At 41.4% G+C, this 27,286-nt stretch overlaps 1 protein-coding gene across 2 annotated transcripts in view; it reads right to left on the bottom strand.

The window, feature by feature from the left end:
- FAM13C (family with sequence similarity 13 member C) overlaps positions 1–27,286 on the bottom strand; it is an 866,698-nt gene that overhangs the window by 232,130 nt on the left and 607,282 nt on the right. For both annotated transcript variants that reach the window (XM_086922448.1, XM_086922449.1), the window contains exon 8: positions 15,212–15,350. In XM_086922448.1, the coding sequence (XP_086778574.1) occupies positions 15,212–15,350 (139 nt within the window). The remainder of the gene's footprint in view (positions 1–15,211; positions 15,351–27,286) is intronic.

The following is a 27,286-nucleotide window of genomic DNA, read 5'->3' as shown; positions in this document are numbered from 1 at the left end:
CCTGTTATGCTTACGTTACGCGCTGCGCGCCGCGCCTCGGATCACTTCCGGGTGCGCTAACGCGGCGTGTCATAAAACGCATTACGCGACAACGTAGGTCAAGAATATAGTCTAAATGTCTCCACCAACCAGCGTTCAGAACACAACCCCTTTCAGCAGTCCAAAAAGTTCTGTTAAATGACAACAGAGGGGACAGGCAACAAGAACCATCAGTCAAAGAGGGGAGGGCAAGTTCTTCTCTTCCGGGTCATGTTGGGGCGCTACCGGAACTGATCGAATTGGTAGTCTACAGTGTTTCTGGATGTTTCAGACTAAAGCTGGCGTCAGCATGAGACCACTACCATCTCGTAGCTCCGTCGTGGCCATTCCACGAGCAATCATGGCAGCCGCTCCCCACCAGAAGCCTGCGGGAGTCGGAGGCCCCCAAGACTTTTGTAGAATCTTCACGGCTGAGGGGACGCTTTTCGAGAATGGGACCCAAGCCCTAGCAGACAAGCGTCCGAGTTCTAAGGTGTCCCAGGGCCATTTTAGTGGACCAGGCCCAAAACCGAAGAGCCGGCCGCCATTTTGAGAGTCCTGTGGCAGCCGCCTATCGCTGCACCGCAAGAGCGGGCGCATCTCAACTACATGGTGAGCGAGACGCTGTAGTCGCAAGAGCGGGCGGTAAACAGCTGAATGGCGGAAGAGGCACAGTGTAGCAAAAGCGGGCGGAATGGCAACTAAAACGATAAAGGGGCGCCCCACTACAGCTTGTCTTCAGGTCAAACGGATTGTGGGACAAGGTCCAGAATTGAAGAGTCATCAAAAGGCAAAAAGTTCCGCCGGACCCCGGGAGCCGGCCGCCTATGTCGGGGGCGATCTCAGGCTACACCAGTGCTATAAGACTTGGGGAGGGTGTCGGAGCCAAGCGTCTTCTCCGAGTCCATGGCTATCACACCGCCCCTCAGGGGCCTCCGTCAAGCTGTTTAGGAAGGTAACATATCACATTGTTTTCTAATGCAGTCAGGTCCACAAACGACACTCACTTACTTTGAGAATAGTGAAGCTGCAGTAGGTGGAAATAAGCTTCAGACAGTGTTACAAGCACTGCTCAGAACTCTTAACTATGGCACCCAACATCCAGAACTTATGCTATTTGAGAATGGTAGTGACATCGAAGCATCTCAGGGACCAAAACCATTAACGTACTTTCACGTATGAAAATCTTACTTGGGGAGGGGGCAGGAGCGAAGCGCCCCCTCCCAGTCAGCGCCACCACACCGTATGTTGAAAATCTGAAGCCATCGTTCTACAAAGTCAACCAAACTTGGATTGAAAAATCTAGAAAAATGTACAAACTGAAAACCAGTTTTGGTCTGCATAGCATCAGTAACAACGCTTGAGTCAGCTTTGTGTCAAGCCGCCATTTTGATTCAACAAAGCACAGGCATTGAAAAAGGCTGAAATTCAGAACTCTAAACTATGGCACCCAACATCCAGGAGCTTGCTATCTGGATCTTGGAGCCTTGTGCTGTTTTCGATCTATTCACACATCGGTCCACTACTGACATCATCTTATAAACCAACGTTATGTAAATAGTTTTTTAATAAAATGTTTTACCCTGTTTCTTTGCTGGTGTGTTGTCTATATTTTTAATATTTGCATAGGGTTTGTCGTTATTTTGTGCGGGATGGGTGATGGAGCCGAGCTGTCTTGCAGCCCTCATGGTGTGGAGCTCAGTTCATCTCACTATTTTCGTATTTCTCAAGAAGGGTTGTTCCTAATATTTCTATTTTAGCGAGGTCAAAAAGAGATCCAATTAGTGGCCTACTGATTTTGCTCGATTACTTTTATTTTTTTACACGATTTTTCACTATCTGCAAAGACTAAACAGAGTATTGCGACTTTGTGCTTGTTTGTAAATAGAGAATGATCCAAAGAGAACCAATTCTAAAACAGTAAATGCTTGGACAACAATCAATCAAATGGAGAGACAAGGAGGAACGACGGATTACAACGGGGGTAAAGGCCTGCGTTAACTACCCTTCAGTATCTGCAAAGAGAGAGTACTACTAAGGCAAAAGAGGGGAGGGGGGGGGGGTGCAGCGTTCAAAGCACATCAGCGTGCATAAATACGAAAATGTTTTTATCTATCACGTACTTGACATTTTAAAGCTTTTCATATTTGCTATTAAAAAACCAATGAAATTCACAGAAAAAACCATAGGTTATAGTGGATATATAGTTAGGAATTTGCATTTACAAAACCTTGAAAATTCAATGAAAAAACCATAGGTTATAGGCCATATATAGTTAGGAATTAGCATTTACAAAACCTTATTTTACTCGCATAAAACCATTGAAATTCCATATATAGTTAGAAGCGCTAACTATATATCGCGCACCCGCAATCCACTGCTGATGATGTCACATATTACATCATTCATGACATGGTCAGTGACATCACTGATGACATCACTGATGACATCTCAAATGACATCACTGATGACAACTCAAATGATATCAATGATGACATCTCAAATGACATCACTGATGACATCACTGATGACAACTCAAATGACATCACTGATGACATCTCATTTGTCATCACTGATCACATCACTCATGTGATAATACAATGAACCTCTTCAGACTCTAATATAACCTTACATACACTCAGTATAAACAGACACTCACAGACTGTCAGTCATCCATGGAGTTACTCACACACCTAGTCAGTCATGCAAAGAATCAATCCCACCTCCATTTCCTCAACTATACAGTTATACACATCTTACTTATTCAAACATATAATAACACATATTTACTCTCTTATATAATCCCTGATACAAGCTCACAGTGATCGATACAGCCACTCACACATTCACTGGCTCTTATGTTCAGTTATTTATATATCTCAACTCTCACATGTATTATGTTTTACATACGTACTTACTTGCTCATGTAGCAATGAGAAATCCATTCACTCACCAAAACACCCATGCATAGTCAACCGCCCATATAGCTGTTTCCACATGTACTCTTGAACTCATACTCCTAGTGAATCAACTGCTTACACATCTATGTACAGAGTCACGCACCTCCCAGCCACCCACACACACACTCAGCCTCCCATTCAAATACTTGGGCAACCAATCAATAACCCATATGGCCACTCTTATAGCTACTGATCAACACATGCAGCAGCTTACACAACAACAAACATACTGATGCACAAATTAAGACAGTTTAGTCACTAACCCATGCACTCAGTGAGACACATTTAATCACTCACTCATACAGTCAGTCATGCACCTACTAAATTCTTCATCCAGACACTTATACATCCACTCATTCTTCAATATGTGAAACATATTTAAACTTTACAGACACATACAATCATTTGAGTTGTCATCAGTGATGTCATTTGAGATGTCATCAGTGATGTCATCAGTGATGTCACTGACCATGTCATGAATGATGTAATATGTGACATCATCAGCAGTGGATTGCGGGTGCGCGATATATAGTTAGCGCTTCTAACTATATATGGAATTTCAATGGTTTTATGCGAGTAAAATAAGGTTTTGTAAATGCTAATTCCTAACTATATATGGCCTATAACCTATGGTTTTTTCATTGAATATATATATATATATATATATATATATATATATATATATATATATATATATATTCAATGAAAAAACCATAGGTTTCACACCAGTTATAGTTAGGAATTAGCATTTAAAAAACCTATTAAATTCACTGAAAAAACCATAGGTTTCACACCAGTTATAGTTACCTGGAAATTTTACGGACATAAAACCATTGAAATTCCACGTTATAGTTAGTTGGACTCACTATAACTTGCGCGTGTAATGCACTGCTGATGACATGCCATATTACATCACTCATGACATGGTCAGTGACATCACTCATGACATCACTGATGACACCATCCAGTGAATGTGTGTCTTTCTAAAAAATAAACATGTTTTATATATGTATATGTAAAGGTCGATGGAAGAATAAATGTTTCAATAAGTGTCTTAATGGAGGTTTTAAAAAAAATAATTGATTGGTTAACTGGCTTATTAAGTGTATCATAGTGAGTACATATATTAGCGAGTATTGTTTAAATATTTAAATGTTTGTATAAGTGTTTCACTTTGTGTGTAAGTGGCTGCATGGGTTGGTGAGTAGCTACATGTGTGTGTATATGGGTTATTAGATGTTTTTTTAGTATCAATATAAGTGTCTGTATGATTTGGTGGGGGTGTTAGCACACAGATGCATCAATGACTGACTCACTGTTTGTATGTTTTTTGAAGACAGCATATGTGCAGGACTGTATGGGTGAATGAGTGTGTATATGTATGTGTTAGTAAGTGAATGACTGTCTCACTAGTGTCTTTATCAGTAACAAGATATATTTTAATCTAGTATATGTGAGTATTGACGTATATAAGTCAGTATATGTGAGAGTGAGAGATTGTAAGTGTTCCTGTTTAAATAAGTATGTGTTTTTATAAGTGATTGTTTAAGAGAGTAAATATGTGTAGGTTTCCTTAGAAGTAAGGTGGTAGTGTGTGTATATCTGTATATGCAAATAAATAGATGTTTATTAGTTTATTTGCATGTGTGAGTGTGTGTGTGAGTAACTTTTCGATGACTGTCGGTGTGTAACAGGATGTATAGGGGTATCACTACATATGATGAGTGAGTATATGTATGAGTGACTATATAAAACTGTTGGTGAATATGTGAATGTGTACATAGATTGTGGAATTACTGAATTGGTTGTTGTAACTGGTATGGGTATATCCACTTTTTTGAAAATGTTAGTTTCTATTTTTGAATATGTGTTTCAAGGGTTACTTTACAGTGAAAGGAGGTCTGTCACTCTGTCACAAGGATGGTGTCATCAGTGATGTCATGAGTGATGTCACTGACCATGTCATGAGTGATGTAATATGTGATGTAATCAGCAGTGCATTACACGAGCAAGTTATAGTGAGTCCAACTAAATATAACGTGGAATTTCATGGTTTTATGTCAGTAAAATTTCCAGGTAACTATAACTGGTGTGAAACCTATGGTTTTTTCAGTGAATTTAATAGGTTTTTTAAATGCTAATTCCTAACTATAACTGGTGTGAAACCTATGGTTTTTTCAGTGAATTTCAAAGGTTTTTTAAATGCTAATTCCGTTCTATATCGAGTTTCTAACCTTTTTATTTTTTTTTCAATTTGCTGTTTTGTGTATTCTTTTTTTTTTATATATAATTTTTTTCTTTTGCGCTCTGGGTGCGCGCTCCGGTAAGCTTTCCGGTAAGCTTTCCGGTAAGCTAACCGGTACGCTCACCGGAAAGAGCACCCAGAGGGCTACTTTCGTTCGTGAAAAAAATAGGAATGAAAAGTTAATGATAATGCAAAACATTTCGTACCATACAAATAAAATCAGTTTTTTTTTATAAGGAAAATGATTATGCATTTCCGTAAAAGTTTGATGACGTCACTTCGGCGAGCAACGTAAGCGCCTACGTTCGCGCCGCGTAAACGCACCCCGAAGCGCCTACGTTCGCGCCACATATGCGCCCCGGAAGCGCCTACGTTCGAGCCGCGTTTGCGCACCCGGAAGCGCTCCGGAGCGCGCAGCGTAAGCGCGTCGGGTCATGTGACCTTAAAATAACACTTTTCGTTGGTTGCTAACAGTTTTTTTTTACAAAGAATGAAATCCCCACCCATTTCCTTCACTTCTTCTTTCACTTTTGTGACTGAAAGACCTGCCTTTTTGCTCCTGGATATTTGTTGGTTTTACAATGGCTAGCAGACAATCCAGCAGTGAGGATGAACCAGAATTCATCGATGAACAGCCTCCTCAACGAAAAGTTAAGGAACATTTCATTTGGAAATTTTTTATAATCCCACCTGGACTAAAAAAGGTAAATGCTCCAAAAGTGCAGTGCAAGATCTGCAAAGAAGAGCTGTCACGAGGAAACCCTTTGAAAAAGTACTCTTTTGGGAACTTCACAATGATCCGGCATGTGGAGAGGAAGCACCCCCAGAATTTTGCCCGGGAAAGTGTCAGGGCTCTGGCACAAGAGGTTCCCAGTGATGGGGCCTCTACATCAACCGGAGGAGCAACTTCTTCTGGGAGGGGGCAATCACAGGAGCAGGTGCCAAACATTCAACCTGCATTTAACCATGGTGTCCTCAGATGCAGATACTGCAATCAACTCCTCACCTATGGGGAGCAAAGTGTCCAGCTCATGGTTCGAGCATTGGAGAGCCATCGCTGCCCTTCCCACCCCTAATTTTTTTGTTTTATTTTGCTCCTGTTGAGCAGTTTCCATTCCCTGTTTTTGTTCCTGTTTTGAAAAAAGAAGAAAACCAAAAGTTCTTTTCAGAACTACCTCCAATTCTCATCAAAGAGCTATATTCTTAAAAAAAATGAAAAAGAGTAAGTGAAATAGAGTGCATTGATAATTGAAAGGAGAATGAGTAAGAAAGAACAGAAAGGTATGAGAGGAAAAAAGAAGTGAAGTAGGAGGACTGAAAGAAGGTGAGTGTTAGGAAAGAAAGTTATGAGAAGAAGAGTGAATATGGGGAATGTTGATATTCAATGAAAATGTTGAAAAAGAACAGGAGTGTTGAAGGATAAGAAAAGATGCATTGCTGGAGTTGAAGGTAGAAGGCCTCATTTATGAAGCCATGCGTCACTTTAACGCCACCAAAGCATCACTTTTTGTGACACAACATTCCAATAAAAAATGCACCTTATTTAATCATATTTACAAAGTGGCGTTTCTTGGTAAATACATCACTTTGTAAACCCCTGTGCCACATTATTCCCACGTCAGGTGTAATGTATGCAAAAGGGACGTATTGACGCAAGAAAGGGTCGTAGAGGTGACACAGTGAATAAACTGGAGGCCTCATTTCTGAAAAGTGACGCATCGTTACGTGAAAACAGCGATGCGTCACTTTTCTGGGCGCACTCCTTATGACATTCCAGATATGTCATATTTAATTTAGGACTAATCAATTCGCAAGGAGTTACAGATACGTCAGTATTTCTGACGTATCTGTAAACACAAAAGTAACGCATTGCTGGAGTGCGTCACAAAAGTGACGCAACTCCAGTAATGCGTCCTTTCACATGGAAAAAGGTCTTGCGTCAGTCTTACACCTGCTGTGAAGCAGGCGCAAGATTTTGACGCAACAGCATCCTAAAAGTGACGCAGTGAAATCTCATAGATTTCACTGCGTCGCTATTACAAAGCTTTTTGCGGGGGAACGCCCCCTCTGCATACATTATACCTGACGCAGATATAATGTGGCGCAGGATTTTAAAATGTGACCAATCTACCTAGATGCGTCACTTTTTAAATATAGCGCAACGAGGCGCATTTTTTTACACCGCTGGTGCGATGCGTCACTTTTCTGTGCGCACTCCTTACGACATTCCAGATGTGTCATATTTAATGTATGAGGAATCATGTCGCAAGGAGTTACAGATACGTCAGTATTTCTGACGTATCTGTAAACATAAAAGTAACGCATTGCTGGAGTGCGTCACAAAAGTGACGCAACTCCAGTAATGCGTCCTTTCACATGGGGAAAGCACCATGTGAAAGGTCTTGCGTCAGTCTTACAGCTACTGTGAGGCAGGCGCGAAATTTTGACGCAACAGCATCCTAAAAGTGACGCAGTGAAATCTCATAGATTTCACTGCGTCGCTATTACCAAGCTTTTTACGGGGGAACGCCCCCTCTGCATACATTATACCTGACGCAGGTATAATGTGGCGCAGGGTTTTAAAAAGTGACCCATCTACCTAGATGCGTCACTTTTTAAATATAGCACAACAAGGCGCATTTTTTTACACCGCTGGTGCGATGGTGCTTTCCCCTTGTGAAAGTACGCATTACTGGAGTTGCGTCACTTTTGTGACGCACTCCAGCAATGCGTCACTTTTATGTTTACTTTTACGTCAGAAATACTGACGTATCTGTAACTCCTTGTGACATGATTCGTCATACATTAAATATATCACATCTGGAATGTCGTAAGGAGTGCACACAGAAAAGTGACGCATCGCACCAGCGGTGTAAAAAAATACACCTCGTTGCGCTATTTTTAAAAAGTGACGCATCTAGGTACATGGGTCACTTTTTAAAACACTGCGCCACATTATATCTGCGTCAGGTATAATGTATGCAGAGGGGGCATTCCCCCGCAAAAAGCTTGGTAATAACGACGCAGTGAAATCTATGAGATTTCACTGCGTCACTTTTAGGATGCTGTTGTGTCAAAATCTTGCGCCTGCCTCGCGTCACTTTTATGTTTACAGATATGTCAGAAATACTGACGTATCTGTAACTCCTTGCGACATGATTCGTCATACATTAAATATGACACATCTGGAATGTCATAAGGAGTGCGCACAGAAAAGTGACGCATCGCACCAGCGGTGTAAAAAAATGCGCCTTGTTGCGCTATATTTAAAAAGTGACGCATCTAGGTAGATGCGTCACTTTTTAAATATAGTGTAACAAGGCGCATTTTTTTACACCGCTGGTGCGTCACAAAAAGTGACGCACAGGCGGCGCAAAACTGGCAGCGCAAGGCCTTCATAAATATGGTCCTGGATTTTCCCCGTGCTTCGCTCCCCTGTGCGCTTCCCGGAGCGCGTACCGGACGCTCCCCCCGCGCAAATCGAAAAAAAAATATTTTTTAAATGCCCCGCAGGACCCTATTTTAGCCCCCACATCAAACCTAGGGGGTCAGAGGGGGTCTACTCTGCCCCCTTATGGTCATTTGCCTCTTTGTTTTTTCCAACTCTTGTGTCTCGATTTTACTGAGACACAAGATGGCGGCCGCTCCAGACTGTTTAGAATGTTTACAGACACCCAAGAGCCAATCAGCTTTCTGCGCGCAAGTCACGTGGCGCGCCCGGTGCGCTCCCCGGAGCGCGTACCGGGGCGCGCCTATAGATATATATATTTTTTTTAAACTAAAAGTACTCAAAATCCACTGGAGCACATATCTTGAGACATAGCAAAGGCACATCGGGCTACTAGTCCCTACAATTTTGCCAAGTTTGGTGTAAATCCATTCAGCCGTTCGAGCTAAAAGTGAAATCGACCGCCCTATGGAAATTAACATGGGGAAAACGCGTTTTGGGACCCCCCTTTTATCTCGGCCCCCGCTTGACAAATCCCCCCCAAACTTTCAGGGAAAGACCGGAACTCAACGAGGCCATTTTGAGGAAATTTTCAGGCAGATTCGTCAACTGGTGCCAAAGTTATTCCAAATAGAATTTTGAGATTTAACATTGAAAAAAATCCTAACTATAACTACCTACTGGCGACCGCCAGTAGGATATATATATATATATATATATATATATATATATATAGAAACAAGGTCCTGCGATGTGGCTCCCCACACGTCCCTCAGGTACAGATCTCCACAACACCAAGACGTTATATCAAAAGTGGTTTTATTTTTCCCTCGCCATCGGCATGACGCGTTTCGGCCGTCAAAAAACGGCCTTGATCATATACACCAAACAATTCCCACCACTTCCGTTTCCCGGCGAAGAAGGAACTCAGACCACCACAGCAATTCAGGCAAGATGTTCGTTTATTTGCGTTTCCCACGCAGCCTGCAACGACGCGTTTCGGGCTTCGGGAGCCCTTGATCACATTCAGCATATATCACGTCACTGTTACTTTTTATGCATCTTTTACCACCGTGCGCACACCCCCTTGTTTGCGTGGACTACAAGTCACGTGATGAATGAAAAGGAACAAAAGACTACCATGTATCTTGTGATCTCCCGGAGTCTTACATTGAAAATAACTGCTTAAATGCATTTATGAATTCCATAATAAATCAAATGCTTGATTTAACAAAAGGCAAAATTGTACACATTCAATGAGCTGAATATCATATGACAGGATCAATCTTCATTTGATATATTTACACTACTATCCTATCAGGATGTATGTTAAAATACAACAGTGAACAAATTTGTCAAAATCTTATTTATTTAATATCTTTATATATTTTAAATCCCCTTCATTCAGACAATCACTTGAAATACGCTTAAGTACTACTTAACTGTGAATAGTGCAAAGTTATGAAAAAGTGCTAAATAATGTGCAATGGTGCAAAGATAATAAATATAAAGTGTACTGTGTGCATTTTATATTAACATACTCGACAATATCCAAAATTCATAGCAAGTCAATTACATATATAAAAAATGGTTTTCTCCAGTCGGATATAAAAACCTGTATTACAAATGTCCATAAGATGTTTAAAATATGCCATGAAAGATACATCTTGTCAACATAGTCAATATAAAATTGTATTAATAATATAGAGACAATGAAGAGAGTCAAAAGAGTAAAAAGAGTAAAAATGGCAGAACTACTCTGTATATCCATGGGCAAAAGGTAAAGTGCAAATGCAGTATCCCTATGATACACAACGGTGCAAACATGTATATATATCTAATAGGAATTGTTACTGTTGTATGCTGTTTACAAGTATGTATACATATCCTTCGAGTTGTTCAGACCCCGTGGCCATTTACTATCTAGTTCTAAGATGAATTTAGTCTCCAGCTGCTGAGTTTCCTTTCTCTATTGCCGCCTCTTTTACATTTTGGAACGGCGGCAATGACAAAATAAGAAAGGCAATTGATGTCTTTGTTGTGGCATTTGGAAAAGTGCCTTGCCACAGGATAGGCAACATCGTTATGGAGGATGGCCCTCAAGTGTTGTAATATCCTGACGTGTACCTGTAGCTTTGTGCTTCCCACATAATTTAAGCCACAGGTACACGTCAGGATATAAACAGCAAAATCTGTTTTACAATTGAAGCTCCCCTTGATAGCAATAGGGGTAGTATTGAATGGGGTCTGATAGGTTGACTTATTGCAACAGAATTTACAAGCACGACAAACAGTGCATTTTTTAAAACCCTTTGAGGTTGTAACCAAGGTGTCGGTTTTATCGTCTCTGGGGAATTTTTATCCAAGTCATTGCCCATGGATCTGCCTTTTCTGAAAGTAGCAACAGGGGGAGTGGTTAACCGGTCACCCAGGACATTATCTGTGAGGACAATGGGCCAGTGTTTTTGGACAATAGCTCTAATTTTCCTTTCTTGTCGTGAATAGATCAAGATTAATCTGGGGTTATCAGAATTGGTATTCGTATCTCCAGATGTAGATTGGATAGGCCCCTCTTTGAATAAACTGGTTCTTGGGCGTTTGTCAAATTTGCTAATAGCCTCATTAATGAGTTTATTGCTGTAGCCTCTTGTTCTTAACCTAACACACATGTCTTCAACACACTTCCGAAAATCATTCTCATCACTACAAATGCGTTTGAGTCTAAGGACCTCACCATAAGGTATACTAGCGATGAGGTGCCTCGGATGTGAACTGTTGGCGTGTAATGTGATATTAGCAGCCGTGGTTTTTCTATGTAAAGTACTATGTAGTCTGTTGTTGATGACCTGAAGTTTAACATCCAAGAACTCTATTTGGGTAGTGTGGGTGTGGGAAGTGAAAGTTAAATTGAGGTCATTGTTGTTTATGTCATCTACGAATTCCTGTGCGGATGACATATCGCCGCGCCAAATGATAAAAACATCGTCGATGAATCGAAGATACAACGCCATTTGTTGCTTGTATACTGACCTATATTGGCGCCTAAGGACCCGTTCCTCGTACCAGCCCACGTGTAAACACGCGTAGCTGGGGGAGAAACAGGCCCCCATAGCGACTCCCCTCAGTTGTTTGAACAATGTGTTGTTGAAGAGGAAAAAATTATTGTGTAAACACCAGCTAATCAATTCAACAATCATTTTGTTGTGTGCGTAGAGTTCAATAGGTCTAGTTGCTAAGAAATGTTTAATCGCCTCTAGTCCTTGTGTATGGTTGATACTTGTATACAAGGATTCTATGTCTAAAGTTATTAGACACAGATCATTAGACCACTCTACATCTTTTTATTTTTTGTCAAAAAGTCCCCAGTGTCCTTTACAAAACTTGGGAGGGATTTTACCAGATCTTGCAAGAAGTGGTCGATGTATTGACCAATGTTTTCGCTGGCGCTGTCTATGGCAGAGATGATGGGCCTACCAGGAACTGGCGTTACCTGCTTATGTATCTTAGGAATAAGATACAAAACAGGCAGTACTGGGTGTTCTTTAAATAGATATTTACTTTCATCATTGGATATCAGGCCCTCCCTTCTCCACTGAGCTAACATTATTTCCAAGGTCATTCTAGCATTCTCATATTCTTTGAATGTGGCTTTCTGGTTACATTGTTCACTGCCTAGTTGTTTCTCAGCTTCAGCTATATACTGTTTTTTAGGCCATAAAACAAGGTTTCCCCCTTTATCGGATTTTTTTATCACGATACCACAGTTTTGACCTAGTTTTTTGATCAATGTGTCATATGCTAATCTCCTAAACACAGAGCTGCGTTGATGTTTGTTTTTCATATATATATATATATATATATATATATATATATATATATATATATATATATATATATATATATATATATATATATATATATATGGGCACTATGTTGCCCAAAACGCGTCATGGCGGTGGTGCAGGGCGTTATCTTCATTAAATAAAGTATTGCACCGAATCTTGGGTCTGCGTCCGTCTGTTTGGACAAAGAGAAACGAAAAACGGAACTTCATATACATGCATACATACGTTATATATAGATATATCACGATAGTTCCAGCTGTTGGTGCTACAGAGCACAACATGACATAAAACTCTATTCAGGGAAGAAGACCAAGAAAAGATAAGATGTGAAACGTGGTGGGCGTTCTTCAAGTAGATTCTTACTCAAATATTTCAATATTTGCATTACTTGCCCTAAGTGGTATTTAAAATCCATAAACATATTTGTTTTCCAAAAGTCTAATAGATATACGAACATCCAGTGCTTTAAATGGGGAAAAGAAGTGCTAGTACTCCCCAGAATGAGGCTTGTGGGGTGAGTAGGGCGGTCTAAGGGCTTGGCTAATAGGCGAGCATTGAATCAAATTGGATAGTCGTGCAACAGCAGTGCCTAGTGGTCTTTGAAATTTCAATGATCAGTAAGCTTTCTTTGCCCTAGACATTATATAAAGTGTGGTAAAATAATATAATGCAATTGCAGATAAAGGTCTGAACTCCCTCTAATGAAATATCCAGACCTTTTATGAGGTGTCACCCCTGGCGTGCAACATTTTCTCACATGTTTTAAGACAGTTTTAAGTAAATAGTGGTAAAAAGTAACACACCACAAAAAAATATTAATAAAACCTGTGGTGATGCAGACAGTTCAGACCTGCTTAAGCACACCCAAATTGTTTTCTGCGTTTGGCGAAATGGAAATTAGGCTGCAATTTGCTATCACTTCGATGTGCAAAAGGATTTTCTGGCACTCTATTCTAGTTTTGAGAACCATATAACTAAGGCAACCTTTGAGATTGCCAGTAGATGCTTACAAAAGGCAATGGTTATGTGGTTCAAAGACGCACTCTTAGAAAGTCCAATATGGCCAGCTATTAATCCACGATCTGTAGTTTGTGTGTGGTGGCTAAGTCAACCTTCTTGACCTGGAGCACACATTTCTTTCTTTGTTTCTTCCCTAATGAGACTGCATGCCCAAAGTTCATGTCCCAAGAAGCAGAAGATATCTGATCAAATATTCTAAATTTTTTGATTTCGCACGTCGAACCACTCATATTATAAAAAAAATCTGCTGTTTTTGTATGGCATCAGATGTTAATGATTAGCGCCCGTCTAGGCATTTTTGGGACAAAAGAGGAATTTGACTTAGGTGGGACACTGAGGTGATTTGCCCAGGATCATACAATTTGCAAAGAGATGAAATTGAGATTGAAACTTGAGCCTCCTGCATCCACGACAAATTAAACAAGAAGCTGCATTGCTATCTCTACACTCTGAAGCTTTATTGCAGCTCTACCGTAATAAAAGACACGTCCAAAGAGAAGCAAAGTGTATTCTGTGATTTCTCAGTATAGAAGAGATACATCGACCAGAAGGCTTTTCCAAACCGCTCTTAAATACATATTTTTTAAGAATTATATGGACACCCAAACTTTTCATACTAATCCAGATACTATGGACCAGATGTACTAAACATCTGCGACTGTTTGCAACCGCAAACAGTCACAGTTTACCACCGTTCACAGAAGGGTGGTAAAGCACTTGCAAATGGGAAGGGGTCCCCCGATCCACAGCCATAGACTTTAGATAACTGTGTAATTGCAAATATCATTTTCTCCATATTTCCATAGTGGTAAAACATTTTTGCGTGTTAAGACACCTTCTGTCCTACAGTCCTTGAATGAAAGTAGGTATTGTGGGCACTTACTACACATTCTGCACCACTTACACCTAACTGGAGAAGGTGTGCAGTTAGAGGTACCCCAGGGTATAAATGTTTGAGACTACCCACTTAGTCATACATTTTGGGGGAGTGGGGTTCTCCACATTTGTAAAGCCTTCTTCTTTGATGCAGCCATGGAAACAGGGGTGTAGCTATTGATGGTGCAGGCAGGTGCCGTCATACCAGGGCACAGGGGCATAAGGGACCCCTCTGCAACCAATTTTTGCTGTATTGTACCACCCAGATATTGACAGGGTGGCCCATTTACATGACCTTACATTAGGGCCCATGACAGCCTGCTACACCACTGCCTGAAAACAACCTTTTAAGATACTGATAACAATATCAACTTGCAACAGAAACTTGACTGCAAAACAGCGACTTGAACAAGATTATCAAGGCAAGGAAATACAGGGAAAGTAGACTAACTACTCTAAGGCAACATTTACTTACATGAATGATATTATCTTACAGTCGATATTATTGAAGGTCTATATGTCTATCTTTAGGTTTTACTTCTTATATTGCCCCAATCTTAGGCCTACAAATATACAAAATACGCTAAAATGCCAGATTTTTTGCAGTGATAAATACAACCTGCACATGAAAATATTCGCAGAGACTGGTGCTGTGAAATCTGCTACACCTGTATTTATAAATCATTTTCGCCAAGTTAGACTAACGTATACATTTCTTTTGGGGAACGCCGCCAGCACAGAAACTTCGGTTTGTGGAGTAAATAACCTATTTCCATTTTCCACAGTTACTTGCACTTACTCGATATTTTCTTTCTTGTTCAAATCGTTCTTCGTATTTCCTGATTTTCCTCTTGAGGTTCTGGATGTGTTTTGTGAGTTGTGCCACAGTCTGGGGCTCCTTGAAATCCGCACAGTTTCCTCTGGAAGAGCTTCGTGGCCTGAAAAGGTGGGAAGCATTTTAATATGTATTAGCTCATGAGATCCGGTACACTGTGAAACTTTATTTCAAATGCCCATAAATAGTAGCAGTTGTAAACAACATCCTACTAGGGGTTATTTCGAATGTACAGGAAATTCTAGGAACGAGGAAATCGCCAAGATGTTGCTACTAATTGCAGTCGCGGCCGATGACTTGCGAGTGGGGGGGGGGGGGAGTGTCGGAAGGGGAGGAGGTTTAATTAAAAAAATAAAGTTTAACTCACCTTCGCCAGCCCGGTCTAGTCCCGCGTCACGTCTGCTACTCTCTCTGCTCCTCACAGGAAGCAGGGAGCCTCCCTCCCATCAGCCAATCACAACGCTGCAATGCAGCGTCATGATTGGCTGGGACTCTGATCACACAGGAGTCTATGGGGAGGCCAGTTTCTCCATGTAGGCTGCATGCAGCCTAAGTGGAGAAAAGGGAGAGTGCTTATGACTGGTATGGTCGGCCCTGGGGCCAAACAGTCAGCGCCCTCAGAGTGGGTAAGCCACTCCTCCTCTGCCCTAGAGCAGCACCATCCACCCTCCCGCCCCCAAACAAACCTACTGCTTTCTCGCAGTGTGAGAAGCAGAAACATGAATTGAAATTTATAATACGATTTTATGTTTCTGCTTCTCGCACAGTGATAAAGCAGTGGGGTGACGCTCCTCCGCCCACATGGAGGAGCCGCCCCAGACTAATTATAAACAACCATCTCTTATTACGGGCCTCAGCTCCAACTTGTTCCCTCAGGCCCAAAAACAGATCGCATTGTCACAGTGGTGGCTCCTCAGCTGAGCCGGAGGAGCGTCGCCCCACTGCTTTGCAGCAGTGAAGTAAAGGAAACTAAATATTTTATGTTTCTTTCTGCTTCAGTTTTGCGTTTGGGATGGGGCTGCTCCGACGACAGAGAAGCTGGGGAGGAGTGGTTTGCCCACTCCTAAGTGCACATGACTGTTTATCAAACATTCATGTGCACTTCGCATCTTCTCCATGCAGGCTGCATTACAGCCTGCGTGGAGTACATGGCCATGCTCTCATGCGGATCCACGGCGCTCAGACCAATCACAATGCTGCATTGCAGTGTCGTGAGTGGCTATTGGGAGGCTGTGTCCCGGGTGCTTCCTGCATCCTACTGTGGGGATCGGAGTCAGGAAGAAGATGACGGAGGAGAGACGGCGGCTGGCCATCACAAGTAAGTATTCTATTTTTTTTCTTTTTCGCCCTTCCCACCTCCCCTACCCCACCACCCGGGTCCGGTAGCAGCCACTACTGTGAAAGGATACGAACTGCATTTACAAATGTGCAACCCAACTAACGGGGGGACATCATGTACCTTCAGATGCAGACAATACTTGGGAGAGATGTACAGTTTGTTATAAACATGTATGTAATTTATGATCATGCTTAAATACTTTGACGAACGGCAAAAATAAATAAAGCGATACTGGGAACCCCCCCAACAAAAACAACAACCAACTCTTATGTTATTGTTGTCAAGAATATAAATAATACTGTTACAAGAACATTGTTGTTTTTAATATTGTTTTTAGTAATACAGTTGTGACAAAATATAGTTTTTTAATTATGGTATAGTGTTTCAGTTTATACTAATTTTAGGTGTAAATATTTTTGGTATACATTTTATTATTTTATAAATTATAGTTCGTAATCTTAAGTGATTTTGAAATGTATTTTTATATGGTATTAGTAATTTATAGTGTTGTAGCAGGTTGTTGGATTTGTAGGGGGATTGGGTCGGATGATTTACAAAATCAGAAATATTTGTACATTTGATGGTATTACTTTTTTATTGTTAATTGGGTTTTTTAATTGATTTTCAAATATGCAAATCATTCATTTTTTTCATTATAATTTGATTTCAAAATAGTAACTTTATCCTTGATTTTAGTTTATTTATTAGTAATAGTAAGATATTTTAGTAGCAGGCCATTGGATTTGTAGAGTTATGGGTTATAGGGTGGGAAATTAATTAAGTTATACATAATTAAAAATTAATGTTAATTCGTTTTTAATTGCAAATTAATTATTTGATTGTTACTTTGTAAATAGTTTAATAGTAATGTAGGCTACATTTTAGTTGCGAGTTGCTGAGTTTGTTGGGGAATGGGGTGTAAAGGTTATTCAAATAAATGACTTTTTATTTAGTGTTAATTATTTTTTGTCAATGAAATGTTTTTCATTATTGTGTACTTGTACTGTTTTATGTCTTTGAGTTTAATTTAGTTTTTATAAGTTTATTGCACGTATGTTTGAATGCAGTATTATTATTTGAATCGTGGGACTAGGTTGGGAAGATAAAATACAGAATATTTATTTTAACTGATATTCATATGTAATTTATCAATTCGTAAATAATTATATATTCTTTTGTTTTACTTTTTTACATTTTTATTTTATTTAATGCCACGGGTTTGTGAAATTTTGTTTCTAAAATGATTTTTTTTTAAATGTATTATATGAAATTCAATAAATAGCTAATGATTTAGGGCCTTATTACGAGTACAGCGTCTAGCTGTAGAGGTCTGATCACGGCCACCCCTGCGGGTCCATACGCTGTATTTGGAGTGTGGCAGTCGGACCGTCATGAGACCGCTGGCCCTGCCGGGATCAAGGATCCCACTGTACCAGTGGTCTGCAACCGGCCTCAATATGCCGGCGGTGCAGATGCTGGCACCGCCGAGCATATATTACGACCTACATATCCACTGCCCTTATCAAGGCAGTGAGCCCGTCATGAAAAGGGTGGCAGTCAAACCACATTTAACCCCTAAGCTGCAAGGCCTATTCACCCCTGTACCGCGTCCTTTCTTGGCTATTTGGGGTAGTTCTAGCTTAGGCCCCATACACCTTTTTGTCCACATCAGGTATCCATTCCTAATTTGCATTCTTTTCTTCCATCATCATGAGGATTCTAAAAGTACCCAAGGTTCGTTGATTTCCCTGGAGGGAACTGAAAATTGGGAAAATACAGCTAAATTCTGGGGTTTTAGGGAATATGGGAAGAAAGTGCTGCAGATGACAAGCGTCTGTTTTTCCCTGCAAATGGTATCAATGAAGGGTTTGTGGTGATAAAATTACCATCATCCCAGCTTTCAGGAACAGACAGACTTTTGTCAGAAAACCATAATTTTCTACGCAGTTTTGGCATTTTACAGGGACATAACCTATTTTTCTTATTTTTTCTGCTTTCAAGCTCCTTCCAGTTAGTGACAGAAATGAGTGTGAAACCAATAATGGATCCCGGAAAGTTCAACATTTCTGAAAAGAAGACAACATTCTATGGAAAGTAACAGTTGGAATAAACAAATATTGAAATTGAGTTTAACCCGGAATTACCGCCGCGGTGCGGGCGTTTTCTTGCGCGGGTGGAATGCCGTCGGCCAATGGCCGACGGCAGCACTGGGGAGGTAGTGCTGTCGTCGGCCATTGGCGACGGCAGCAGGGAAAGGGTTAAAAAAAGAGACATTTGTGGCTACATTTTCACCTGTAACTATGCTAGATTTTTTAAAGCAATACACTGTTATGTCTGTGGGTCCCTTCTGGTTGCGGGGCTATCTCAGAATTGTAGGTTCACCAAGAACCCGAGATACCGAGAGCCAATAACTGAGCCGCACCTTGCAACGGTTTTTCATTGTGTACCGGGTATACAGCAATTCATTTGGTAAAATATAAAGATGTAAAAAATAAGTATTAAAAAACTTATGTATTTCCAAAATGAGAATAAGATATGGAGTATAGAAGTAGTGGTTATTTGCACATCTCTAAATGTGTGGGCAGCCATAGTGGCATGTGATTTAGGGGGCATTTTCAACATGTCTTCTTTTTTACACACCGTCTTACATTTGGAAGACAGAAATGCATAGAAAGACAACTGGTAATAACACTAGTTCTACTATTCTGTGTTTCCCTAAGGCTCCCAATAAAAACAGTACCTCACTATTGTGGGTAGGCCTAATACCCAGAACAGAAAAGGGGTCAAAGCGCAATATGGATGCATCACATTTTTTCACAGAACACTGATCCTTTGTTTTAATGCAAAGTGCCTACCTGTAGATTTTGGGCCCTATCTCAGCAAGCAACTAAGGAAACCTAAAAAACCTGTACATTTTTAAAAACTAAACACTCATGAGAACCCAGGATGGGGTGACTTGTGTGGCTTTCACAGGTTATGTTACCCAGAATCTCTTGCAAACCTCAAAATTAGTTTTTTTTTAAATCACATTTTCCTTACATTTCTGTGATGGAAAGTTCTGGAATCTGGGGGGCTACAAACTTCCACCTACCTAGCATCCCCCCAAGTCTTCTGATTAAAATGGAACTGTGTGGGTAGGCCTAGTTTCTGTGACAGGAAATGGCCCAAATGCAACGTGGACACATCACATTATTCCAGTGAAAATTGAACCTTATTTCGTAATGTGCCAGCTGTGGATTTTGGATCCTAGCTCAGCCCAAACTATGGAAACTTAGCAAACGTACATTTTTTTTTAACTAGACACAGAGGGTATCCAGAATGGGGTGACTTGTGTGGCTCTCACCAGGTTTTGTTACACAGATTCCCTAGTAAACCTCAAACTTTGTCCAAAAAACCACATTTCCTCTAATTTCTGTGATGGAAAGTTCTGGAATCTGTGGAGAGCCACAAACTTACTCCCACCCAGCATTTTCCAAAGTCTCCCAATTAAAATTGTACCTCACTTGTGTGGGTAGGCCTAGTGCCAGCATCAGGAAATGTTCCCATAACACAACATGGACACATCACATTTTTCCACAGAAAACTGACCCTTTTTTTGCAATGGGCCTAGCTGAGGATTTTGGGGCCTAGCTCAGCCAGCACCTAGGAAAACCTAGTAAACCTGCACATTTGTGAAAACTAGACACCTAGGGGAATTCAGGATGGGGTGACTTGTGTGGCTCTCACATAGTCTGTTACCCAGAAAGCCTTGCAACCCTCAAACTTTGTAAAAAAACACATTTTCCTCACATTTCTGTGATGGAAAGTTCTGGAATCTGTGGAAAGCCACAACATTCCAACAGCCCAGCATTGCGCCAAGTCTTCTAATAAAAATGGTACCTCACTTGTGGGGGTAGACCTAGTGCCTGTGACAGGAAACTGACCAAAACGCAACTTGGACACATCACATTTTTCAGAAGAAAACAGACCCTTTTTTAACAATGTGCCTAGCTGTGGATTTTGGGCCCTAGGCCAGCCCACACCTAGGGGAACCTAGCAAACCTGTACATTTTTGAAAATGAGAAACCCAAGATAGGGTGACTTATGTGGCTTTCACCCGGTTCAGTTACCCAGAATCCCTTGTCAACCTCAAACTTTGTCCAAAAAAACAAATTTCCCTCACATTTCTGTGATGAAAAGTTCTGGTATCCGCAGGGAGCCACAAACCTTCGCCCACCCAGCATTAACCCCTGTCTCCCGTTAAACATGGCACCTCACTTGCGTGGACAGGAAATGGTGCAAAACACAACGTAAAATGCCAGCATTTGTAAAGCGCAAAGCTACCTCCGACGGAGGTGTCCCGGCGCTGGGGCCTGTCTGGAAGATTAAGCAAGCTATTGCCCAGAGTCACATTGTGCTGGACTAACCTGCCACCGGAGCTGGTGATCGAACTGTGGACCCTGTGGTCCGGAGTCAGGCACCCTGGCCGCTGTGCCACACCTCATTTTTCCACAGAAAACTGACCCTTTTTTTTGCAATGTGCCTAGCTGTGAATGTTGGGCCCCAGCTCAGCCGACACATATGGAAACCTAGCAAACCTGTACATTTTTTTAAAACTAGACACCCAGGGGGGTGACTTCTGTAGCTCTCACCAGGTTCTGTTACCCAGAATCCCTTACAAACCTCAGATATCTGTGATGGAAAGTTCTAGAATCTGCAGGGCAGCCACAAAATTGCAACAACCTAGTGTTCCGCCAAATCTCCCAATAAAAATGGTTCCTCACTTGTGTGGGTAGACCTAATTGCCCGCAACAGGAAAGGCCCAAATCATACAGTGGAGACTTCAAAATTATCTATCACAAAAAGACATGGTTTTGCGAGGGAGTCATATGGCTTTTTATTACCGGGCTTGGCGGCCATCCAGGGAAACCTTCCAAAACTAGACATTTCTTAAAACTAGACACCTGGGAGAGTCCAGGGAGGTATGGTTTATATGGATCCCCCATAATTTTCTTACTCAGAATCCCCTACAAAACTCAACTTTTGCTCAAAGAAATTACAATTTCTTTACATTTCTGTGTGGGAAAGTTGTGGGATCACTGGACCAACACAGATTTCCTACCAACCAGCATTTCCCCAGGTCTCCCAATAAAAATGGTACCTCACTTGTGTGGGTGGGCCAAGAGCCCATGGCAGGGAGGGGCCCAAAATGTATTGTGGAGGCATCAAAATTATCTATCATATAACAACCTGATTTTGAAATGGTGCACCGGTGTTTTTGTTCCCGGGCTCGGGGGCCATCTAGGGAAACCTACTAAACCCAGGCAAGTCTGAAAACTAGACCTCTGGGGAGTCAAGAGAGGTGTGGCTTGTGTGGATCCCCCAATATTTTCTTACCCGGAATCCCCTGGAAACCTAAAATATTTCTTCAAAAAAATCAAATTTTTGTCAAATTTCTGTTTGGAATCACCATGCCAGCACAAATTTCCTACCACCCAGTAGGTATTGTATATAAATATATAAATACACTAGCTACTGGCGGTCGTTTTTTTGACTTGCCTATATCTTTGGTGCAGTTTAACGAATCTTCAAGAAATTAACCAAAAAAAGTGAGCCAGTGATTCTAGTTGTGCATAAAATGTTTTGGGCCAATCTGTCAAGCGGGGACTGAGAAAAGGGGGGGGGGCTCCAAAAAGTGTGTTTCCCATGTTAACATCCTTAGGAATTTTAGACAGGACTACAACCCAAACCGCTGAGCAGAATTTCACCAATTTCGGCAGGAAAGTAGCTGTTGATCCGAAAGCGACCTTTCTGAAAATTGGTGTAAATCAGTTCAGTAGTTTTTGAGATATTTAAAGAAAATCAAATTTGGATATCTAGGGACGCGAAGGCCCCGTGATCCTTCCCAATCTTGTGCTGAGAACTGGTTGGCGGCCAACACTTCAACCAGGAAATGTTGGCAGCCATCTTGGGACTCAGCTTCAGCAAACTCCCAGAAAAAACATCTAATAAAAAGAAAAATGGGCAGGGTAGGAATACCCAGGCCCAATAGCTCCAGTCCTGGGGGTACCAGATAAACCCTGCCAGAGAAAAAAGGCACTTACAAAAAAGAGCAGCAAATCTGTGGCATAAATATACATTTTCACCTTCCACCTGCTCCTAAGAGCCCTGAGGACCACCACCTCCCTGGGGATTCTTACTAAAAATGGAGGTGTGCCTGCCCCGGGGACTAATTACCCAGATGAAAATACTCACTTGGGTAGATTTTTTGTGCAAAACTGTGGACTCTTGCTGGATAAAGGGGCAAGTGAGGTTCAGTTGTGGCCCAGTCACTCACACAGCTATAGACAAACCCACACAGACACTTAGACACCCACTCACACACTCAGGCACTCACACACCCAATCACAGACCCACTCACACACCCACTCAAAGACCTAATCAGACACTCACAACCAATCACAGACCCACTCACACACTCACTCCCAGACCGAATCAGACACTCTCACACACACACACACACTCATTGAGCCACTCAGACACTCATGCATCCACTCACAAACCCACTCAGAATCTCACGCACAGACCCACTCAGACACCCTCATACCCAATCAGGCACTCATTCGTCCGCTCAAAGACCGATTTAGGCACTTCCATAGCCACTCACAACCCATTCAGACACTCATGCACCTACTCACAGACCCACTCAGGCACGTACACCCACTCACAGACCCACTCAGACACTCATGCACACACTTGCAAAACCACTGCTACACCCTCAAACCCACTCACAGACATATTCAGAGACTCACAAACTGACTCTCAGACCCACTCAGAGACTCACACACTGACTCATAGGCCCACTCAGAGACATGGAGGTACTCAAAAACCCATTCAGACACTCAGTCAGACACGTAAGCACCCACTCAGACACTCATGCACCAACTCACAGACTCATACAGCAACTCACACGCTCACTCACAGACCCATACATCCATTCACATCCACAAAACAACTCACACATCCAGTCACAGACCCCTACAGCCACTGACTCTTACACTCACCGACCTATACAGCCAGTCACACACACACTCTCAAAGGTTACAGGTTAAAGTTAGGAAATAAAATTCGAAAAAATCTTCGAAATTCACGAAAAAAACCAAAGGTTGTAGGGACTTATAATTAGGAATTAAGACCTTAGAAATTCACTGAAAAGAACAAAGGCTACAGGGACGGTATAGTTATGAAATAGACTTTTTAAAAACCTTAGCAATTCACTGAAAAAAACAAATGTTACAGGGACGTTGTAGCTAGGATCAGATTTTCCTCAGTGAAATCTATAGAAATGTGGCAGTTATAGCTCCCTGGGCTAACTAAAACTTACACTTCGCAATGCACTGCTTATGACCTCACATATTACATCACTATTAACATCTCAAATTATGTCACTGATGACATCACGGATGATATAATCCATAGAACCACTCACATACCCACTCACACCCCATACAGTCTTTCACACACTCACTCACACACCCATAGAACCATTCACACACCTATTTACATTTCCATACAACTTGTCACAAACCTACTCACTTATCCATGCAATCACTCACATACCCACTCACTCACCCATACAGCCACTCACACAACCACTCACTCATACAGTTACTCATACAACCACTTACTCAGCTGTATAACAACTTACACAGCCATACAATCACCCATGTATCTGCTCACACACCCACTTAATTAATCATACAATAACTGAGATAGCCAGTCACTTACCCATACAGCATCTTAACAGACCAACTGATACACCTACACAACTACTCACACGCCCACTCACATACTGTCACAACCCCTTACATACCCATTCACTCATTCCAACGTACTCGGATGACCGCTCACTCACCCATATAGCCACTCACACAAACATTCACTATCCAATACAGCCACTCACACACCCAATCAGTTAACCAAACAACCACTCACTCACCCATACAGCCACTAACATCCACTCACTCACCCATACAGCCACTTACACAGCTGCTCAGTCACCTGAATAGCCACTCACAAACCCACTCACCCACCCATACAACTACTCACTCACCCATAAAACCACTCATTCATAAACCCAGTCGATCACTGATACAGCCACTCACTCACCCATACAGCTACTTACACACCCATGTATTCACCCATACAGCTACTTACACCCCCACTTATTCGCCCATACAGCCACTCACACAGCCATGCCATCACTCACACATCCACCCACCCACTCACACACTAATACAGACTGTCAAAAAGCCACTAAGATGACATGTTAGAGAACGCATTTCTCATTCGTAGTACAGAAAGAATAGTAATTTAACTTATGGTGTAGCTTAGTATATATCTTTAGGTCTCAGAAACATTTACTAAACACTTACACTCCCTGGATGATGCCATCATTGATATCATTTGAGATGCCATCAGTGCTGTCACTGACCATGTCATGAGTGATGTAATATGTGATCAGCCGATGACTAGGCGCAAAAATGACAAGCAAACTTTAATGACAACACCAATGCATGCTTGATAGAAAGAATTTTTTTATAAGCTGCACGCCTTTGTAGATTCCATTTTCATTGCTGATGCATTTCTGGGGACTATCTAAAGAAAAAGTACAGTTGCTGTGGACTGGAGTCCAACATTAGTGAGGGCAGTCTGTGCTTGGTAGGCCACTACAATTTTGAGAAAAAGCAGTCTAGCTTACCTTACACATTGAAATCACCCCGGTGTGGCAACCTAAACAGTTAATAGCTAGATGGCCTATACCATATGCCTACCCCAGCAATTGTACCTTGAGGAAATGTTGTAATCCCAGAGGGTACCTTTGTGAGGAATTAAGAGATACTAGCTCCTTTCTGGTAGGGACCTTCTATGACAAAACACTGATTACTACTGACTGCTCAATTATAGTTAAACTGTTATAAGAAATTTAACTCTAACCCTAACAGTTATACAATCCCTAGCCGTGCTTCTATCTTAACACTAATCCTGAATGTTATCTTAACACTAGCCCTACACCTGATGCTAACCGTAGCACTTGACCAGTGACTTTAACTCTAATCCTGAAAGTAAGACCAACTCTATTCCATTTTTCTGATGGATGCCTAATCCTACCTTTACTTTAAGGCTACCAGTCATCTTGACCATATTATTGAACTCTACTGTTTTTAAACTTTTATTCTAAAATGTCGACCACAAAAAAATGGTTTCTTATATTTTTGATGCTGCAACCCTAAAAATAAATGGAAATATAAGCACGCTTTCTATAATATTTAATAGAATATACTCCATAGCTATATAATCCCACGGGGTACAGGAATTTAGCACAGTAGAGCAAACTGGTTTTAAGCATGTCTGTTTTTGGTATGCAGAAAGCACTGTATGGCGGCAGCAAATAAATGGACACTCCTTTGAATTGAGGCTATGTTACCATTTAAAATTCTGGAGAAGCCTTGGGATATAACCTTATCAGTGTCTAGCTAGGAACCTGTAAGAAGCAACATCAATAAATTTGGAAATGTCTGTAGATAATAAAGGAACATACAAATGTGAGTACAGGATGAAAGGATCTGCTGAGTCTAGAAGTTACTCTCCAACTAGGTATATCGTAAAACTACCTCTATGAAGGTCAAGTCTCAGAGGAATCCAAATTATTTAGAGCAAACATGTTTTAGGATATGATACAATGATTTAGAAACGATAGCAACATGTTTTTGAACCAAACCTAGAAGATAACTTGAAACCATATGTAATTCGTTCTACTGCAAGTTATGTTACCTTGTAAGAAAGGCATTTACACTATGTCTAATTTTTCCTTTAATTTCATTTCACCATAAAATTGTGTTTAATCCTCTTAATCAGTTCTGCCCACTACTTTTTGTGGTGATCTTACTCGATCAGCTGTGGCTGTTGAGTACAGCCTGTGATTTGTATGCATGATTTGATTATCATGTCATTGCTTAGTTATATTCTACCCAGCAGTGGCGGCTCCTTCTCTAAGGCGGAGGAGCGTCGCCCCACTGCTTTTAAGCAGTGTAAATAAAGGAAAAATAAAATGATAATAACAAAGTTGTTATGATTTTATGTTTCCATGCTGCTATGCGGGCAGGGGAGGGCTGCTCTGTTCAGGGGCCAGCCAAAACAGTCACACACTTTGCATGTTCCCCATATAGGCTGCATTACAGCCTGCATGGAGAACATGCCCAGGCCCCCATTCCATGGCTGAGCACCGATAAACAGTGCTCAGACCAATCACAATGCTGCATTGCAGAATTGTGATTGCTCAGGGGAGCCTGGGTGATTCCTGGTTCCCGGTCGGCACCAACGGTGTCCTGACGCAGAGGAGAGACACAGCGGTGATAAGGTATGTTTTTTTTTCTTTTTTACATCCCCACTCACCCCTGCGCACGCCACACCACCCCAGATCCGTGCCGGACGCCACTGCATCCCAGTAGATTCAGAAGCAACTTCTATGTCTATGTAACAGAAAATCTAATTGGGTTTAGAAGTATTGCTCCTTGAAATTCACCCTGGCTGTTTTAAGGCCTTGGTAATCATGGTAGATGGGCACCAGTGCTGTTTACATCCACGCCAAGGGATGAATATGGTAAGAATGCCTCTCTGCAGTCATATTTTTATCTAGGCTTTTATTACAGTAGTCCTAT

This window comes from Lissotriton vulgaris, chromosome 5, assembly GCF_964263255.1.
Source record: "Lissotriton vulgaris chromosome 5, aLisVul1.2, whole genome shotgun sequence".
In the NCBI taxonomy this organism is placed as follows: domain Eukaryota; kingdom Metazoa; phylum Chordata; class Amphibia; order Caudata; family Salamandridae; genus Lissotriton; species Lissotriton vulgaris.
This window is presented reverse-complemented; position numbering and strand designations above follow the sequence as displayed.